General features: G+C 39.8%; 1 protein-coding gene and 1 long non-coding RNA gene across 2 annotated transcripts; both read left to right on the top strand.

The window, feature by feature from the left end:
* Positions 1 to 2,897: 2,897 nt before the first annotated feature.
* On the top strand, positions 2,898 to 5,356 carry LOC136261189 (uncharacterized). Its single transcript, XM_066055165.1, has 9 exons — positions 2,898 to 2,949; positions 2,999 to 3,163; positions 3,251 to 3,465; positions 3,523 to 3,567; positions 3,614 to 3,676; positions 3,721 to 3,771; positions 3,826 to 3,912; positions 4,195 to 4,269; positions 4,392 to 5,356. Exons 1-9 carry the CDS (start codon positions 2,898 to 2,900, stop codon positions 5,259 to 5,261), a joined length of 1,623 nt encoding a protein of 540 aa, XP_065911237.1. The 3' UTR covers positions 5,262 to 5,356.
* Positions 5,357 to 9,361: 4,005 nt separating this feature from the next.
* On the top strand, positions 9,362 to 16,138 carry LOC136261481 (uncharacterized). The gene is made up of 4 exons (XR_010703920.1): positions 9,362 to 10,459; positions 10,598 to 10,672; positions 15,825 to 15,861; positions 15,903 to 16,138. It is a non-coding gene; the product is annotated as an uncharacterized lncRNA (long non-coding RNA).
* Positions 16,139 to 17,132: the final 994 nt, after the last annotated feature.

Genomic DNA, 17,132 nt, shown 5'->3' on the forward strand with positions numbered 1-17,132 from the left:
CAGTCAAATAGGCTTGGACAAACAATGTCATTTCCATCTGACACACTTGATAACCGGTACCTGCATCAATACATTGGTCGATTCCGATACCTCATAAAAACAGTACTATCGGCCCAATATGGATACCAATACTAGAATCGATTCAGCCCTACTAATTTGAGAATTCCATCCTACAATGAAATGGAGATTATGGCAGATGTAAGTGGCAGAGTGCAGGATAGCAAATATTATGTATTGGAGGGTGTTTAGTTGCATTGAATTCACCATTGATTGATTTAGATGATCAAGACACACGATAGTGTGTCGTGTGGTGCAAGAAGCCGGCACGCCACACCATGGGTATATTGACAGGAAGAAAGAAAGCGTCATTTTCACACTTTTGTATCTCGGTGATCCCTTATCTGATTGGAACCAAATTTGCTACAGAGTTGCCCGCCAGCCAGGGAAATCTGCATACCACATTTGAAGGAAATTGCGCCAGCCATTTCCGAGATACGAGCTGCCAAAGTTTCGATTTTTTTTTCATCGTTTTTTTTTCTTCGTGTTATCGCACACTTGCAAAAATTGCTATAAAACGCCTTGAAATTTGGCACACAGAAAGGTAGTCCAAAGGCGAATCCTAGCATCAAATTTGGTTCAAATCCGATGAATGGTTTGGGAGTTATGACCGATTATTTGCCTCTTGTGCTGGGGGTGGTAGGAAAGGGCATTACATCTAGCCCGGGAAAAAATTATTCGCGTAAAACAAGATCGATTTGTTGTCACGCCTACAGGGTAAACCGCTTCATGGAATGAGTTGAAATTTGCTATGTAGATGGAGTAACCATCGTAGGAGTGCCTTTTGGTGGTTTGAAAGGAATCGAAATAAAAACCATGGAGATATGACACAAAACCCAACCTTTGTCACAATTACGCGATCGATTTTTATGAATAAAAAAGTATCAAGACACACGGTAGTGTGTCGTGCGGCCCAAGAAGCCGGCGCGCAACACCCGTGAGTATATTGACAGGAAGAAAACGCAATTTTCGCACCTCCGTAGCTCTATGCTGCCTTGATGAAACAAGACGATTTTTGCTGTTGACACTCCCTCCAACTTCAGTACTCCACATTCCAAATTTGAGCGAAATGGCTTCAAGCGTTCCCGAGGTATGCAGGGGCGGATCCAGAGTTTCGAAAGAGGGGGGGCACCTTTCTGAAAACCAGTTGAAGACCAAAAAAAAAAAAAAAAAAAAGAACAAAAGGTCACAACAATAATAGCTAGTTATCCTTACCAACTATATCACGTCTGTTATGTAAAATAAAATCCTATTTGTAGCTTCATAGGTAAGCTACACTGCCTCATGAACATTGTGACTGCTTTATTAGAGTAATTGACTGCTCTATTAGAGTATCTCGATCTTGTATGCAATTTCTTGAAGGGGGGGAGCATTTGCCCCAAATGCCCCATCCTGGATCCGCCACTGGTATGCGACTTCAAAAATTGGCTTAGTTCCATTTTTTTTTCTTATTTTTCTTCCTCTTTTCGCATACTTACAAAAACCGTTATAAAATTCGAACGCAATATCCGATTGCTTTGAAATTTGGCACACAGAAGGAGGGTATAAAGGCGCATCTCTGTACCAACTTTGGCTGGAATACGATAAACAGGCAAAGAGTTATTAGCGATTATTCACGAAAAATAACACCAATATGTTGTCACGCCTACAGGGTAAACCGCGTAAGGAAAGAAGCTGAAAATCACTGGGTGAATAGGTTAACTATTGAACCTCAAACCTTTTGTGGTTTGCAAGAAATTGAGCTAAAAACCAGGAAGATAGAACGAAAAAACCAACAGTGTGTAACAATTACGCAATCGAGATTAACTAATAAAAAAAAACTACTTTCCACGCCCACCAGAAAAACCGCTTGGGGTAATGCTTTGAAATTCGCTGTACAGATGGAGTAATCATCTTAGAAAGGATCTACAATGGTGTAGAAGAATCAGACTTGAAGCCACGGAGTTATAACACGAAATCAAATTTGGTGTAGCAAGTGCGAGATACTCTAATAGAGCAGTCACCCTAATAGAGCAGTCACCCTGAAAAGAATTAAACAGATCAGCTAGAAACTAGTAACCTGTATAGAGATAAGCTACAAACAATTCACCCTGTAGAGAGATCATCTAGAAGAAGCTACCTTGTAGGGAGTTCAACTACATAGTTCAGCTAGAAGAAGTCACCTTGTAGAGAATTCAGCTACAAAGAAACCACCATGTAGAGAGTTCAGCTACAAACAAATCGCCCTGTAGAGGAATCAGCTAGAAGAAATTACCCTGTACAGAGTTCAGGTACAAATAAACCATCATGTAGAGAGTTCAGCTGCAAACAAATCACCTGTAGAGAGTTCAGCTACAAACAAATTACCCTGTAGAAAGGTCAGCTAGAAGAAGTCACCTTATAGAGAGTTCAGCTACTAACTAGTGACCCTGTAAAGACATCAGCTAGAAGAAGTTACCTTGTAGAGAGTTCAGTTACAAACAAATCATCCTGTAGAGAAATCAGCTAGAAGAAGTTACCTTGTAGATAGTTCAGTTACAAACAATTCACCCTGTAGAGAGACCAGCTAGAAGGACTCACCTTGTGGAGTGTTCAGTTACAAAGAAACCACCATGTAGAGTTCTGTAATAAATATATGCATTATATATATACGGTACCGCTCAAGTGTAACTTCGCACTCGCTCGCTCGCTCGCTCGCTACTCGCCAGGCAAACACCCGCTACTCGCCAGGCAAACACTCGCTGCACGCACTTGGAAGAATTGCGAGTATCGAATACACAGTTTTGGTAAGCTTTATTTAGAATGCACTTAGTGCGCATGCGTAAGACACATACACGTTTTTGTTTTGAGCGTAGACTGTAATGGCGTCTGAAACTGGATCCGTCAGAATCGCTTCCAAAAAAGCAAAGACACGTAAGTAAAGTTGCTGAATTTGTTCATCTAGTACTTATTTTTATTTTAGCGGCTGAAAGCTATGCTTTAGTCGATTTTGTTGATGAACAGTGTTACGGAGTTGTGCCAACACAACGCATTTTACATTGTAACGTGATTGAACTCAGTCGCGGAGATGATCTAACTATTCTTTGGGACGATAATAAGGAGTATTTTGCTAGATTTATCGTTGCAGGTTTGTCTTTAATTTAGCATCGCACAACGGTTTGTTGTTTACTGTAGTGTAGTTTGCATATTACTTAAATTCCTTTTGTGCTCTTAGGATCCAAAACTTTTTGTGAGGCTGAGGAAGACAGGTTGTGTGAGAGTAATGACTCTGACAATGAACCAGCCATAGTTGAAGAGGACCAGCAGAGGGCTCAGGAAGATAAAGAGAATGTTTCACCAGTGAAGAAAGTAGGAAAAAGGAAAAGGAAACAGACAGGGGAGTTTCTTATAAAAACTGGAAAGCCGCCACTGAGGAGTGTTCCATTGAATGTAAGCTAAAGCATTTGTATACCTCTAAATCGTTTTGTTGTGCATTTACGTACATAGGTTCGTGGCAATGCTACCATTGAAACTGAAGAAAATTTTATAGAAGTGAGAAATTTTTTTTGGTCTATGAATGTACTCAATTCACATGTAGCAATTAAATGCTTACACTGGACAGGACATTGAATTGTACAGTAGTGATCCAGAAAATGACGAGGTTAGTGTGGCATAATTTGCTTGTAAATATCATGTCTTTTAAAGTTTTTCAGGTGTTGTGCGATGGTGGAGGAAGGGTTTGGAAGAGTGAATAAGGCAAGAATCTTTTTTTGTCTGCATGCCATGTTATTTACCTTAAGTCTTTTATAGAGTTTCACGGTTCCATTTGGTGGTACAAGCAATCAGACTGGTGGCTTACAAAGCAGTGATCCCATCCATTATACTGGTGGAGTGCAGGTATGCATTGACAACAGCACATGCGCATTTACTGTCAGTATAACATTTTCACAATGTGAAAAAGCCATGCTGAGAACATGCACTGTTTCTGAAGAGGCAAACGTTAACTTTCAGGATTAAATGATGGTTCTTTTTGGTGCCAGTTTTACCTTGCAGAACATGTACGTGCTTCATTCCTTATAGCACTGTAACTTCAATGTATCACCATAATAGTAAACTATACTGACATTGTTACAGAACTACAAAAATAACTTTGCTCATTGATTTTTTTTATTATTGTAGCAGTTAGAATTTGAAAGTTTACATAAGATGATGGATACTCTTGGTACAGCCTTGAAGCAAAATGAAGAAAAACAGGTATTTACTATCAAATACAATTCATTTTTACATGCATACATATGGTATGTACATATATATATGCAATAGATATATAAACAGTAAATGTTTTATGACTGCATGAATTGTGTCTTATGCTACAGACAAAACAATACACTGAACTCAAAATGGACGTGGGGAAGACTTTCCAGGAGCTTCAAAAGACACTGTCATTTATAATGGGGAAAATGGTGAACACATCCCGTGTGGAGTCCGATGGGTTTGCAACTCCGTCCGATAGTCATGAAGCAGTACAATCTTCTAGACCAAGTGTTTTGCCTTTCAGTCTGGCTCCAGCTGTTTCCCCAACCTGTTACATTCTGGATACTGTGCCATCTACCACTTCTGTACCAAGTGTTGCTCCATTTCCCAGCTGTAATCCTACTGTAGCAATAGCTTCCACTCCTAACCCAATTGTTGCCAATCCTATGACAAGTGTTGCTTCACCTATCAGTGCCAGTATGTCACCTTTCAGCCCCACTTTCATTGAAGATACCGGACCATCCCTTGACTCGACACTAGAACTGTCTTTTGATCCTTCATATCAGGCCGACATGGATCAGTCCATTGCTACTACACCGAACAATAACAGTGAAACTAATGCAACGCAATCTGTTGCTACTACAGAAGAAGTAAGAACATCGGAAACTGAAAACGAAGGAATTCTGAGGGCTGAGCTTGTTAGGAAGCTACGTAAGAACAGTTGCTCACGCCGAAATTTTTCAGCCAAATTAAATGAGGTGCTGTTTGACAAGGACACGAGGAAGAGATCAAATGTAGCAGGCAAAATGGGAAAGATGAAATTGAATCCAATTTTAATGGACTATATCAAATCTCTGGTTTTTCAACATTTTCCCTTGGAAGAAGGTGAAAAAAAGAGCAATGAGTGGGCCCGATGTGTCATTGCTATAGATGAAAAGAACCGCCGATTGAACAAAGCACCCAGGAATCCGAATGTTCTTGATTTACTTTAGTGAAGTAAAGCAATTAGAACTAGATTGTTTTAGATTTAGTATGTTATTGAACAAGGCAAGTTAAACTGTACATATTTATCTTTCTTTGAAAAACTGTGGAATTGTATTTGCACATACGTACAATAGTGTTCTTATTAGTACCCACTAGGGTTACCATTAACTTCAATCACTTTAGGCATAACTTTGTGCAGGTGTTGTATGTACTTCATACAAATCTGTGGGGTTAGGGACAACCAAAATTGTTCAATGCCATCCATCAATTGTTCTAGGTTTGTTGGCTTGTAACTGTTCCTCAAATATTGCTTCAAAGATCCCCAGCAGTTTTCAATTGGATTTAAATCGGGGGATTCTGCTGGGGTCTTCCACCAATAAACATTGTGAAACTTGAACAAGCGACCAATATACTTGGATGAGTATTTCGGATCATTATCTTGTTGCAGTCGATGACCATCAGGAAAGTAAGTCTTGATAAAGGGCACTAAGCTTGACTCCAATATTTTCCCGTATCTCACTGCATTCATGATGCCTGTGAACATCACCAAACGAGTAGCCCCTCGCATTGATATTCCACCCCAGATGTGCACTTTAACTGGATGTTTTGGGCGTTGCTTAAGTGCTCGACCCTCTCTCTCTTTACGAAAACAAAGACGGCCATGATTATCTAGCTGGACAGTACATTCATCCGTAAATATCACATCTTCAAACTTCTCCTGGTTGTTAATCTGAACTTGACACCATTCTTTTCTCTTTTCTTTATTGGCTTCTCTTACGAGTTGGCAATAGTGTGGGCGGGTACAAACCCATCCCAATTCTTTTCTGCAGCGCTTAATGGTCGATATAGACACGTTTGGTAAGTTAGGGAATATCCCTGCCAGCTTTTCCTTCAGTTTTCTAGCAGTTAGCTCGTCGTCGGCTCGTAAACTGTCTTCTATTGCATTCATCATGTCAGTTGTCAGTAGCCTTGGCCTTCGTGCTCTAGGGAGGTCTCTAATTGTGTGAAACTTGAGGAAGTTTAGAACCAAGTATTGCAAACTACGCAGTGTTACTTCCACTTCTTCATCTTCCAGCCTTCTTTTAATATCACGAAGAGAATATCCACTGCGCCAAAGAATAATCACTCTTTTTCTAACTGCAATGCTTAATCGACCCATCCCTAAAGAATTCAATGGTGTCACGTGGTAGCAAACAGAGCCGGCTCACATTGACTCACCTTCCAACAGGGACACATGCTGTACTACGATGAAAAGAGCACAAAAACTTCATTAGAATAGTGAACACAGTACTTGTACCACTAGCTCACGGTCGTGCAAGGCTGACTTAATTGGCGTGACTTGTACTTCACGAGCGAGTTCACAAGCGAGTACACTGTGAGGAGTATACTTGGTACTCGCAACTCGTTCGAGGGTGTCTACTTATCGTCTCGACCCGAGCGAGCGAGTGCGAAGTTACATTTGAGCGGTACCGTATATACCCCACCAAAAACACCTTCGCTGTAAAAAAAAGGCGCGTCCAAGAAACTACAAGTACCTGTAACCCCATGTAAAACAGATAAGCTGTAGAAAAACACTCCATGAAATTAATGGGTAACTGAAAGAGCTAATATCTAGAGCGGCCAAGAATCAATAATGTCACTACAACTGACTATGATTACCAAAGAATACCTTGGCTGTAAAACAGGCAAATAAAAGTAACTGGCAACCAAAACAGCTGATATCTGAAGCGGCCAAGAATAAAAGTTAAGTTGATACAACTTACTACAATTATAAACTTGCAACATTGAATCCTAATCATTCAACTGTGTTCTATACATTCACCCTTGCTACATCCTAAATTAATTCTTTGTAACTCTAATTGGCTGGTAATTTGGCCGCCTTTTTTTTCTTTACTCTGATTATTGAAAAAGGCGGCCAAATTACCAGCCAATTAGAGTTACAAAGAATTAATTTAGGATGTAGCAAGGGTGAATGTATAGAACACAGTTGAATGATTAGGATTCAATGTTGCAAGTTTATAATTGTAGTAAGTTGTATCAACTTAACTTTTATTCTTGGCCGCTTCAGATATCAGCTGTTTTGGTTGCCTGTTATTTTTATTTGCCTGTTTTACAGCCAAGGTATTCTTTGGTAATCATAGTCAGTTGTAGTGACATTATTGATTCTTGGCCGCTCTAGATATCAGCTCTTTCAGTTACCCATTAATTTCATGGAGTGTTTTTCTACAGCTTATCTGTTTTACATGAGGTTACAGATACTTGTAGTTTCTTGGACATGCCTTTTTTTACAGTGAAGGTGTTTTTGGTGAGGATATCACAAATTTTTGTCAGTTATATAATTTACAGACCCAATTTTCAAGCCATGGGGGGTGTATGATGAATTCTGCCTTGTAGAAGTGTTGCAACCAAACAGAAATCTACTGATAGGTGGTGAGCATATAACATACAATCCTATAGTAGCTGATAATTTTTTATTAGGACAAGGGCCAGTGGAAATTACTGGTCATGCCAAGCAATAATGCTAGTCAGGGTTACTGAAGATGTGTGTAAAGCACTTGTTTGCAAAGCATGCTTTTCTAGGTGATCTTGGGGAATGCCACCATCTTGAAATAGCAACTCTGAGATTGAATCTGGGATCTGGGAGTGTTTTCAGACAGAGATGTAAATATTCAGCTATATTGTTCAATGACTGTTCTATTAGAGTATATTGCCTGACTGTTCTATTAGAGTATTTATTGCTTGACTGTTCTATTGGAGTATATCAATCATTCTGTACTTGTCAATGAATAAAACCTGCTATGACCACTGCCATAGTGCCTGAGGACGACCTATCAACTTGGATTGCCACTCGTAGAGTAGTTTGCTAAGGGTTATGAAAGAGATCACAAACATCGTACTATTATTTTTATTTCACCACATACAAACACACGTTTAATCATATACAAGCACAAGACGCACACAAAATGTGCAAACACTATATACACATGTTCACAAACATACACCACATATTGGTTGTACTCAAGTTAATATCACATCTCTTGTGAAATGCTCTTGTAGGAGAGATGGTAGTGCCTTTACTTGGTACTAAAAAGTTATTGCAGAAAAGAAAATTGTGTTGTAGATACTGTTTAGTGCCGGTTAATTACACATGTCACTCCATAGTTAAGCCATGAGGATATCCAAGCAAGTGTCTTTGGTGTTGCGACTGATGTTCCAGGTTAGTTGCATGTGTGTTTAATTTACACTGCTTGAAGTTTCTTAGTTTACTAGAGTGGTATATCCCCAGTATATGGAACAGTTAATTGTCTGGAATTTTAGTAACTTTTCAGTAAACCTGCATTCACTGATGTTTACTGAGAGTTTAAAACTTAGTAAAACAATTATGTTCCATATACTTAAAGTTACTGACATTTTACTATCAGTATAACTGGGCACAACTACAGTAAAGCAGCTTAACAAATTAGTAAACTAAGAACCTTCAAGCAGTGTTAAGGTTAAGTTCAGTGCCTGCTTGTTCTTTTACAGGTCTCACATAACCTTGTGTCGTCATGCAGACATCTGAATATTGTGCAAGCTGTGTGGAACAACCCCAACTCATATACGCAATCATTGGCAACCACGAACCACATGCATATGTACATTCAAGCAATCTGTTACAAAAGTTGAAAGCCACAACACAAGCTCATACCAGCAAACCATGAACCACATTCCAGCAATTTGTTACAAACTTTGTTGCACCATGGTATGTGCATAATGATCAAGTAATGAAAGCCACAACACAAGCTCCATGGTGCATTAATGGAAATAAATAAGTTCCACCTGACTGACAATTATCACGTGACCTATTTAGGGGATATCCCTTGGAAAGACCCTGCACAGTAACACTTCAAGTGAAAAGTGAACACACTTGATGCACAATTTATATTATTATTGATGGCAGTCCATGTCTTGAGAGGGAAGTATAATATTATTAAACACTAAAATACATTAAAGTACGAGTACCACATTGTAGAGCCATAACCAAGAACAAGTTCCACTTGACTGACAATGATCATGTGGCCTATTTAGGGGAAATCTCTTGGAAAGTCCCTGTAAAACCTCAAGTGAATACACATGATACGCGGTTTATTAATTATTGATGGCAGTCCATGTCTTGAGAGGACTGAAACTGAATACTACTAAATATTTGTAACTGGATTTCAATGGAGCGGCGGAGCGTATTTAACTGATTTGAAACTAAGATATGTAGAGTCTACACCGCTTGAAGAAGAACGTTGAATGGATATTAAAGAGTCGCTGGCGAGACTGAATACTGATGTACTCAACTCTTTGTGGAGGTTCAGTAACGAAAAGAGGAGTGGAGGTTCAGTAATGAAATGAGGAGTGGAGGTTCAGTAACGAAACGAGGAGTGGAGGTTCAATAACAAAACGAGGAGTGAAAAAAAATGGGCCAGTGTACAAAGTGCCACATCTATTCACACTGATTAACCGCGTGTATGCGATTGGTTTTTATACTGTCAGACGCCTGCACTGACTAGTGCAAGTTCACTGAGACCAAGCTGAAAACTTCTGTGACGGTACCAAGTTGAGTAGCAGCAAATACCAATATTATCCCACTTGAAATTATATCTCATGGATGGATTGTCAGCAAGGTGTACTCGTACAGACCAAACAGCTTTCATTGTCACTGTAGTACCAATTTAGAAGTCCCGGAACTAGGTGGAAGAAGTAAGGTAATCTACATGATGCTTGAACAAAAAAAAAAACACTCACATTGCATATATACTGGTCTTTATGTACAGTGAAACCTCTCTAATCAGGACACTGTGTAGTAAGGTCACTGCTGGGCCAACTTGTGAATCCTCAAACATATTACCTCAAGGGTGTGATCAGTTCCCAAAATCTGTCATTTTTACGTAAAAAGTGACAGATTTTTAGCTGTATTGTATTTAATGCCCGCCTGTCGATTTTACAGGTTCAGGGTACTTGGTTATAGTATGCGGTTCTCTTACTAGTAGTGCTACATACATAACTTGGCTAGAGCTGCTCTAAACTTGGCAAATAACATCAAGGTTTGGGGGGCAAGTAGACAAAGGAATTTTATAACGTTATGTGTGTTCTTTAGTTCTCAATTGTCAAGTGTGCATGGACTGTACATCAAGTGTGTGTGAACTGTAGTACCATTAAGGACGTTGTGGATCTTCAGGTCAGTCTCTGTGTATACTAAGAAATTTTTGTATTACCTCAAGGGTGTGATGAATTTTCAGATCCCCAAATCTGTCATTTGTGTAAAAAGTGACAGATTTTTAGCTGTATTGTATTTAATGCCCTGTCAATTTTACAGGTACAGGGTACTTGGTCATAGCATGCGGTTCTCTCACTAGCAGTGGTACATACGTAAAGATCAAGGTTCGGGGGAGTAAGTTTATATAGACAGAGGAATTATATCAAGACACACGATAGTGTGTCGTGCGGCCCAAGAAGCCGGCGCGCCACACCTTGAGTATATTAACAGGAAGAAAGAAATCAAGACACACGATAGTGTGTCGTGCGGCCCAAGAAGCCGGCGCGCCACACCGTGAGTATATTAACAGGAAGAAAGAAAACGCAATTTTCACACCTATGTAGCTCTGTGATTCCTTATCCGATTGGAACCAAATTTGCTAGAGACGTGCCGCCCAGTTAGGGGAGTCTACATACCAAATTTGAAGAAAATCGCTCCTGCCATTTCCGAGATACGAGCGAACAAAATTTCGTTTTAATTTCTTCGTTTTTTTCTTCTTCATCTTCTTCATTTCGCACACTTCGCAAAATTCGCCATAAAACACGAATGCGTGCTCGGATTGGGCTGAAATTTGGCACACTTAAAGGGCTCATTAAGGCGGATCTCCGTACCAACTTTGGTAGGAATCCGATGAACATTCACGGAGTTATGACCGATTATTTGCGTAAAATAAGGTCGAAGGTCTGTCACGCCTACAGGGTAAACCCCTTGGAGGAATCAGTTGAAAATTTATATGTAGATGGAGCAACCATCGTAGGAGTGCCTTTTTGTGGTTTGAAAGGAATCGGGATAAAGACCATGGAGATATGACACAAAACCCAACCTGTGTCTAAATTACGCGATCGATTTTTATGAATAAAAAAACTATTAGTTTTCGTGTCTACCAGGCAAACCGCTTAGAGCAACGAGCTGAAAATCAGTATGTAGCTGGAATAATCATCATAGAAAGTTCTTGCAGTAGTACAGAAGAATCGCAATACAAATCACTGAGTTATGATTCGAAAGGCAACTACGTGCAGCAAATGCGAGATCGAGATACTCTAATAGAACAGTGACCCTAATAAAGCATTCAGCTGCATGTATGATTTACTCCGTTATATTACATTGCAAGTTATTCTGTAGGGAATTCAGCTACAAACAAGTCACCCTGTAGTCAGATCAGCTAGAAGAAGGTACCTAATAGAGAGTTCAGCTACAAAGAAGCCATCATGTAGAGAGTTCAGCTCAAATAAATCACCCTGTAGAGAATTCAGCTACAAACAAATTGCCCTGTAGAGAGATCAGCTAGAAGAAGTTACCTTGTAGAGAGTTCAGTTACAAAGAAACAATCATGCAAAGAGTTTAGCTGCAAACAAATCACCCAGTAGAAAGTTCCGCTATGAACAGATCACACTGTAGAGAGTTCAGTTAGAAACAAGTCATCCTGTAGAGAGTTCAGCTAGAAGAAGTTACATTGTAGAGAGTTCAGTTACAAAGAAACTACCATGTAGAGAGTTCAGCTGCAAACAAATTGCCTTGTAGAGAATTCAGCTACAAACAAATCACCCTGTAGAAAGATGCAGCTAGAAGAAGTTACCTTGTAGAGAGTTCAGCTACAAACAAATCACCCTGTAGAGAGTTCAGCTAGAAGAATTTACATTGTAGAGAGTTCAGTTACAAAGAAACCACCATGTAGAGAGTTCAGCTGCAAACAAATCACCTTATAGAGAATTCAGCTACAAACAAATCACCCTGTAGAGAGTTCAGCTAGAAACAAGTTACACTGTAGAGAGATCAGCTAGAAACAAGTCACCCTGTAGAGAGTTCAGCTAGAAGAAGTCACATTGTAGAGAGTTCAGCTACAAAGAAACTACCATGTAGAGAGTTCAGCAGCAACAAATTGCCCTGTAGAGAATTCAGCTACAGACAAATCACCTTGTAGAAAGATCAGCTAGAAGAAGTTACCTTGTAGAGAGTTTAGCAACAAACAAATCACCCTGTAGAGGGTTTAGCTACAAACAAGTCACCCTGTAGAGAGTTCAGCTAGAAGAAGTTACATTGTAGAGAGTTCAGTTACAAAGAAACTACCATGTAGAGAGTTCAGCAGCAAACAAATTGCCCTGTAGAGAATTCAGCTACAGACAAATCACCTTGTAGAAAGATCAGCTAGAAGAAGTTACCTTGTAGAGAGTTCAGCTACAAACAAATCACCCTGTAGAGAGTTCAGCTAGAAGAAGTTACATTGTAGAGAGTTCAGTTACAAAGAAACTACCATGTAGAGAGTTCAGTTACAAAGAAACCACCATGTAGAGAGTTCAGCTGCAAACAAATCACCCTATAGAGAATTCAGCTACAAACAAATCACCCTGTAGAGAGTTCAAGTTACACTGTAGAGAGATCAGCTAGAAACAAGTCACCCTGTAGAGAGTTCAGCTAGAAGAAGTCACATTGTAGAGAGTTCAGCTACAAAGAAACTACCAAGTAAAGAGTTCAGCTGCAAACAAATTGCCCTGTAGAGAATTCAGCTACAGACAAATCACCTTGTAGAAAGATCAGCTAGAAGAAGTTACCTTGTAGAGAGTTCAGCTACAAACAAGTCACCCTGTAGAGAGTTCAGCTAGAAGAAGTCACATTGTAGAGAGTTCAGTTACAAAGAAACTACCATGTAGAGAGTTCAGCTGCAAACAAATCGCCCTACAGAGAATTCGGCTACAAACAAATCACCCTGTAGAAAGATCAGCTAGAAGAAGTTACCTTGTAGAGAGTTCAGCTACAAACAAATCACCCTGTAGAGAGTTCAGCTAGAAACAAGTCACCCTGTAGAGAGATCAGCTAGAAACAAGTCACCCGTAGAGAGTTCAGCTAGAAGAAGTTACATTGTAGAGAGTTCAGCTACAAAGAAACTACCATGTAGAGAGTTCAGCAGCAAACAAATTGCCCTGTAGAGAATTCAGCTACAGACAAATCACCTTGTAGAAAGATCAGCTAGAAGAAGTTACCTTGTAGAGAGTTCAGCTACAAACAAATCACCCTGTGGAGGGTTCAGCTACAAACAAGTCACCTGTAGAGAGTTCAGCTAGAAGAAGTTACATTGTAGAGAGATCAGCTAGAAACAAGACACCCTGTATAGAGTTCAGCTAGAAGAAGTTACATTGTAGAGAGTTCAGCTACAAAGAAACTACCATGTACAGAGTTCAACTGCAAACAAATTGCCCTGTAGAGAATTCAGCTACAAACAAATCACCCTGTAGAAAGATCAGATAGAAGAAGTTACCTTGTAGAGAGTTCAGCTACAAACAAATCACCCTGTAGAGAGTTCAGCTAGAAACAAGTCACCCTGTAGAGAGTTCAGCTAGAAGAAGTTACATTGTAGAGAGTTCAGCTACAAAGAAACTACCATGTAGAGAGTTCAGCTGCAAACAAACAAATTACCCTGTAGAGACAAACAAATCACCCTGTAGAAAGATCAGCTAGAAGAAGTTACCTTGTAGAGAGTTCAGCTACAAACAAGTCACCCTGTAGAGAGTTCAGCTAGAAGAAGTCACATTGTAGAGAGTTCAGTTACAAAGAAACTACCATGTAGAGAGTTCAGCTGCAAACAAATCGCCCTACAGAGAATTCGGCTACAAACAAATCACCCTGTAGAAAGATCAGCTAGAAGAAGTTACCTTGTAGAGAGTTCAGCTACAAACAAATCACCCTGTAGAGAGTTCAGCTAGAAACAAGTCACCCTGTAGAGAGATCAGCTAGAAACAAGTCACCCGTAGAGAGTTCAGCTAGAAGAAGTTACATTGTAGAGAGTTCAGCTACAAAGAAACTACCATGTAGAGAGTTCAGCAGCAAACAAATTGCCCTGTAGAGAATTCAGCTACAGACAAATCACCTTGTAGAAAGATCAGCTAGAAGAAGTTACCTTGTAGAGAGTTCAGCTACAAACAAATCACCCTGTGGAGGGTTCAGCTACAAACAAGTCACCTGTAGAGAGTTCAGCTAGAAGAAGTTACATTGTAGAGAGATCAGCTAGAAACAAGACACCCTGTATAGAGTTCAGCTAGAAGAAGTTACATTGTAGAGAGTTCAGCTACAAAGAAACTACCATGTACAGAGTTCAACTGCAAACAAATTGCCCTGTAGAGAATTCAGCTACAAACAAATCACCCTGTAGAAAGATCAGATAGAAGAAGTTACCTTGTAGAGAGTTCAGCTACAAACAAATCACCCTGTAGAGAGTTCAGCTAGAAACAAGTCACCCTGTAGAGAGTTCAGCTAGAAGAAGTTACATTGTAGAGAGTTCAGCTACAAAGAAACTACCATGTAGAGAGTTCAGCTGCAAACAAACAAATTACCCTGTAGAGACAAACAAATCACCCTGTAGAAAGATCAGCTAGAAGAAGTTACCTTGTAGAGAGTTCAGCTACAAACAAATCACCCTGTAGAGGGTTCAACCACAAACAAGTCACCCTGTAGAGAGTTCAGCTAGAAGAAGTTACATTGTAGAGAGTTCAGCTACAAACAAATCACCCTGTAGAGAGTTCAGCTAGAAACAAGTTACACTGTAGAGAGATCAGCTAGAAACAAGTCACCTTGTAGAGAGTTCAGCTAGAAGAAGTCACATTGTAGAGAGTTCAGCTACAAAGAAACTACTATGTAGAGACTTCAGCTGCAAACAAATTGCCCTGAAGAGAATTCAGCTACAAACAAATCACCCTGTAGAAAGATCAGCTAGAAGAAGTCACCTTGTAGAGAGTTCAGCTACAAACAAATCACCCTGTAGAGAGTTCAGCTACAAACAAGTCATCCGGTAGAGAGATCAGCTAGAAGGACCACCTTGCAGAGAGGTTAGCTACAAAGAAATCACCCTGCTTCATCTTTTCTTCTTCCTGTAGTAAAGAAAAAATGACAGGTTAAAAAGCCCTAAAGCCATTTATGGCTGGCTTTGGGGTATAAAAATACAAAAAGAAGTGAAATCTAATCCAAAACAGCCAAGCTGTAAAAAAAGAGTGCGGCCCTGAGAAAGGCTATGGTGAAAAAAGATGTGAAATCCAAGGTGGTGGCCAAGAAATGGCTGTGATGGTAGGTTAATGGTAAAAATTTTAATAATGACAATTTAGGTAAATTTTGTGAAGCGGCACAAAAATTCACCTGACTTGTCGTTATTAAAATTTTTACCATTAACCTACCATCACAGCCATTTCTTGGCCGTCACCTTGGATTTCACATCTTTTTTCACCATAGCCTTTCTCAGGGCCGCACTCTTTTTTTACAGCTTGGCTGTTTTGGATTAGATAATGTTATCTGTGTTCTTTAGTTCTCAATTGTCAAGTGTACATGGACGATGAGGCCTGGTAAGATCTTGGCAGTTGATTACAACCTTCTGAATTTCCAGGATGAGGCGTACAGTTGTGATGGGACTAACTATCCCATTTTATTGTCAGAATTTTATTGTTAATGTCACAAACAATTAATGTGATATATTTTGTTATGTAACATGTGTATTAATTAAATGACATGCATGACAAAAGCCACAATGGGAGTGACTACTTGCTGTTAGGGTGGGTAATGCTATGTAACAAGCTGGTTTGAGCACCACCAGAACACACAAGTTATTTTAATACACCATGTGTGGTGTGGCAACAAGAATTATGCTTGGAAAACCTTCTCTAGTCATGCTACGTTCTTGATGCTTTCACACTTGTTTATAAGACATCTGCCAAGTATCAACGCACACATGAGGCGTGGCACTAAATGGAGTTTAAAAGATTTCTGCTTAAAACACCTTCCCTAGGGAACTTACGGTTCTACATGCTTTTACAACTTGTTTATCAGACATTAGGGCTTGTGTCCACATCGTGTCTTTAAAAGTTATTGTAGGGATTAGAGGTTTGATCGAAGAAAATACGTGTATGAACAAACCAGGATTAGATAATATCAGTGCTAGATGGACTGTACAAACATGGGTAAGTTGACTGGTATAAGGTGACGTTAGGTGTAACACAAGGTTGAGAAATAAAGCGAAATATGTCTAAATACGTGTTTTATACAGTCCACACCGGTCGCAAGAAAACTACTACTACGAAAAAAGATTTTTTTATTACGTAACGCAATACAAACCTATTGAGAGATGTTGTGTAATTCAGGGCTAATATGTGACTGGATCTACGAAAACTGTTCTTATCGCCCAAGACAGGAAGTTTGATTTTTTCACACAAACACAAAGCTCAATGAATGAATGCACTATCAAGTTTCACTGCCACAGTCGACCAGAGTAAAGTGGTCTGCTTTTGCTGGTTGCTTTTCTAGAGCAAAGTGGCGAGCCGTACGAGTGGTATGGGGTCTTGATGGAGCCCTGGCCAACCAGGAGATGGCTGTGTGTGGCTGTACAGCTCTGTGGTGTTGGACAATGACCTGTGCTGTAAATTTCCTTTCATTTTAGCCAGTTCTGAGCCCTGAATGGCCTATAACTTGGCCTAATTCATCCCAGCACGTCTCTTTTCAATTTCTGAACACCATCTTGCCCGCCTTCCAGGGCCCCCGCCTCCCACCCTTCTGGAGCTCGCCTGATACAGACAACCTCGGTTTAAAAACTATCTAAAATGGCGGGAAACTTAGCTGTTGA

The sequence above is a fragment of the Dysidea avara genome, chromosome 7 (assembly GCF_963678975.1).
Source record: "Dysidea avara chromosome 7, odDysAvar1.4, whole genome shotgun sequence".
NCBI classification, from domain to species: Eukaryota; Metazoa; Porifera; class Demospongiae; order Dictyoceratida; family Dysideidae; genus Dysidea; species Dysidea avara.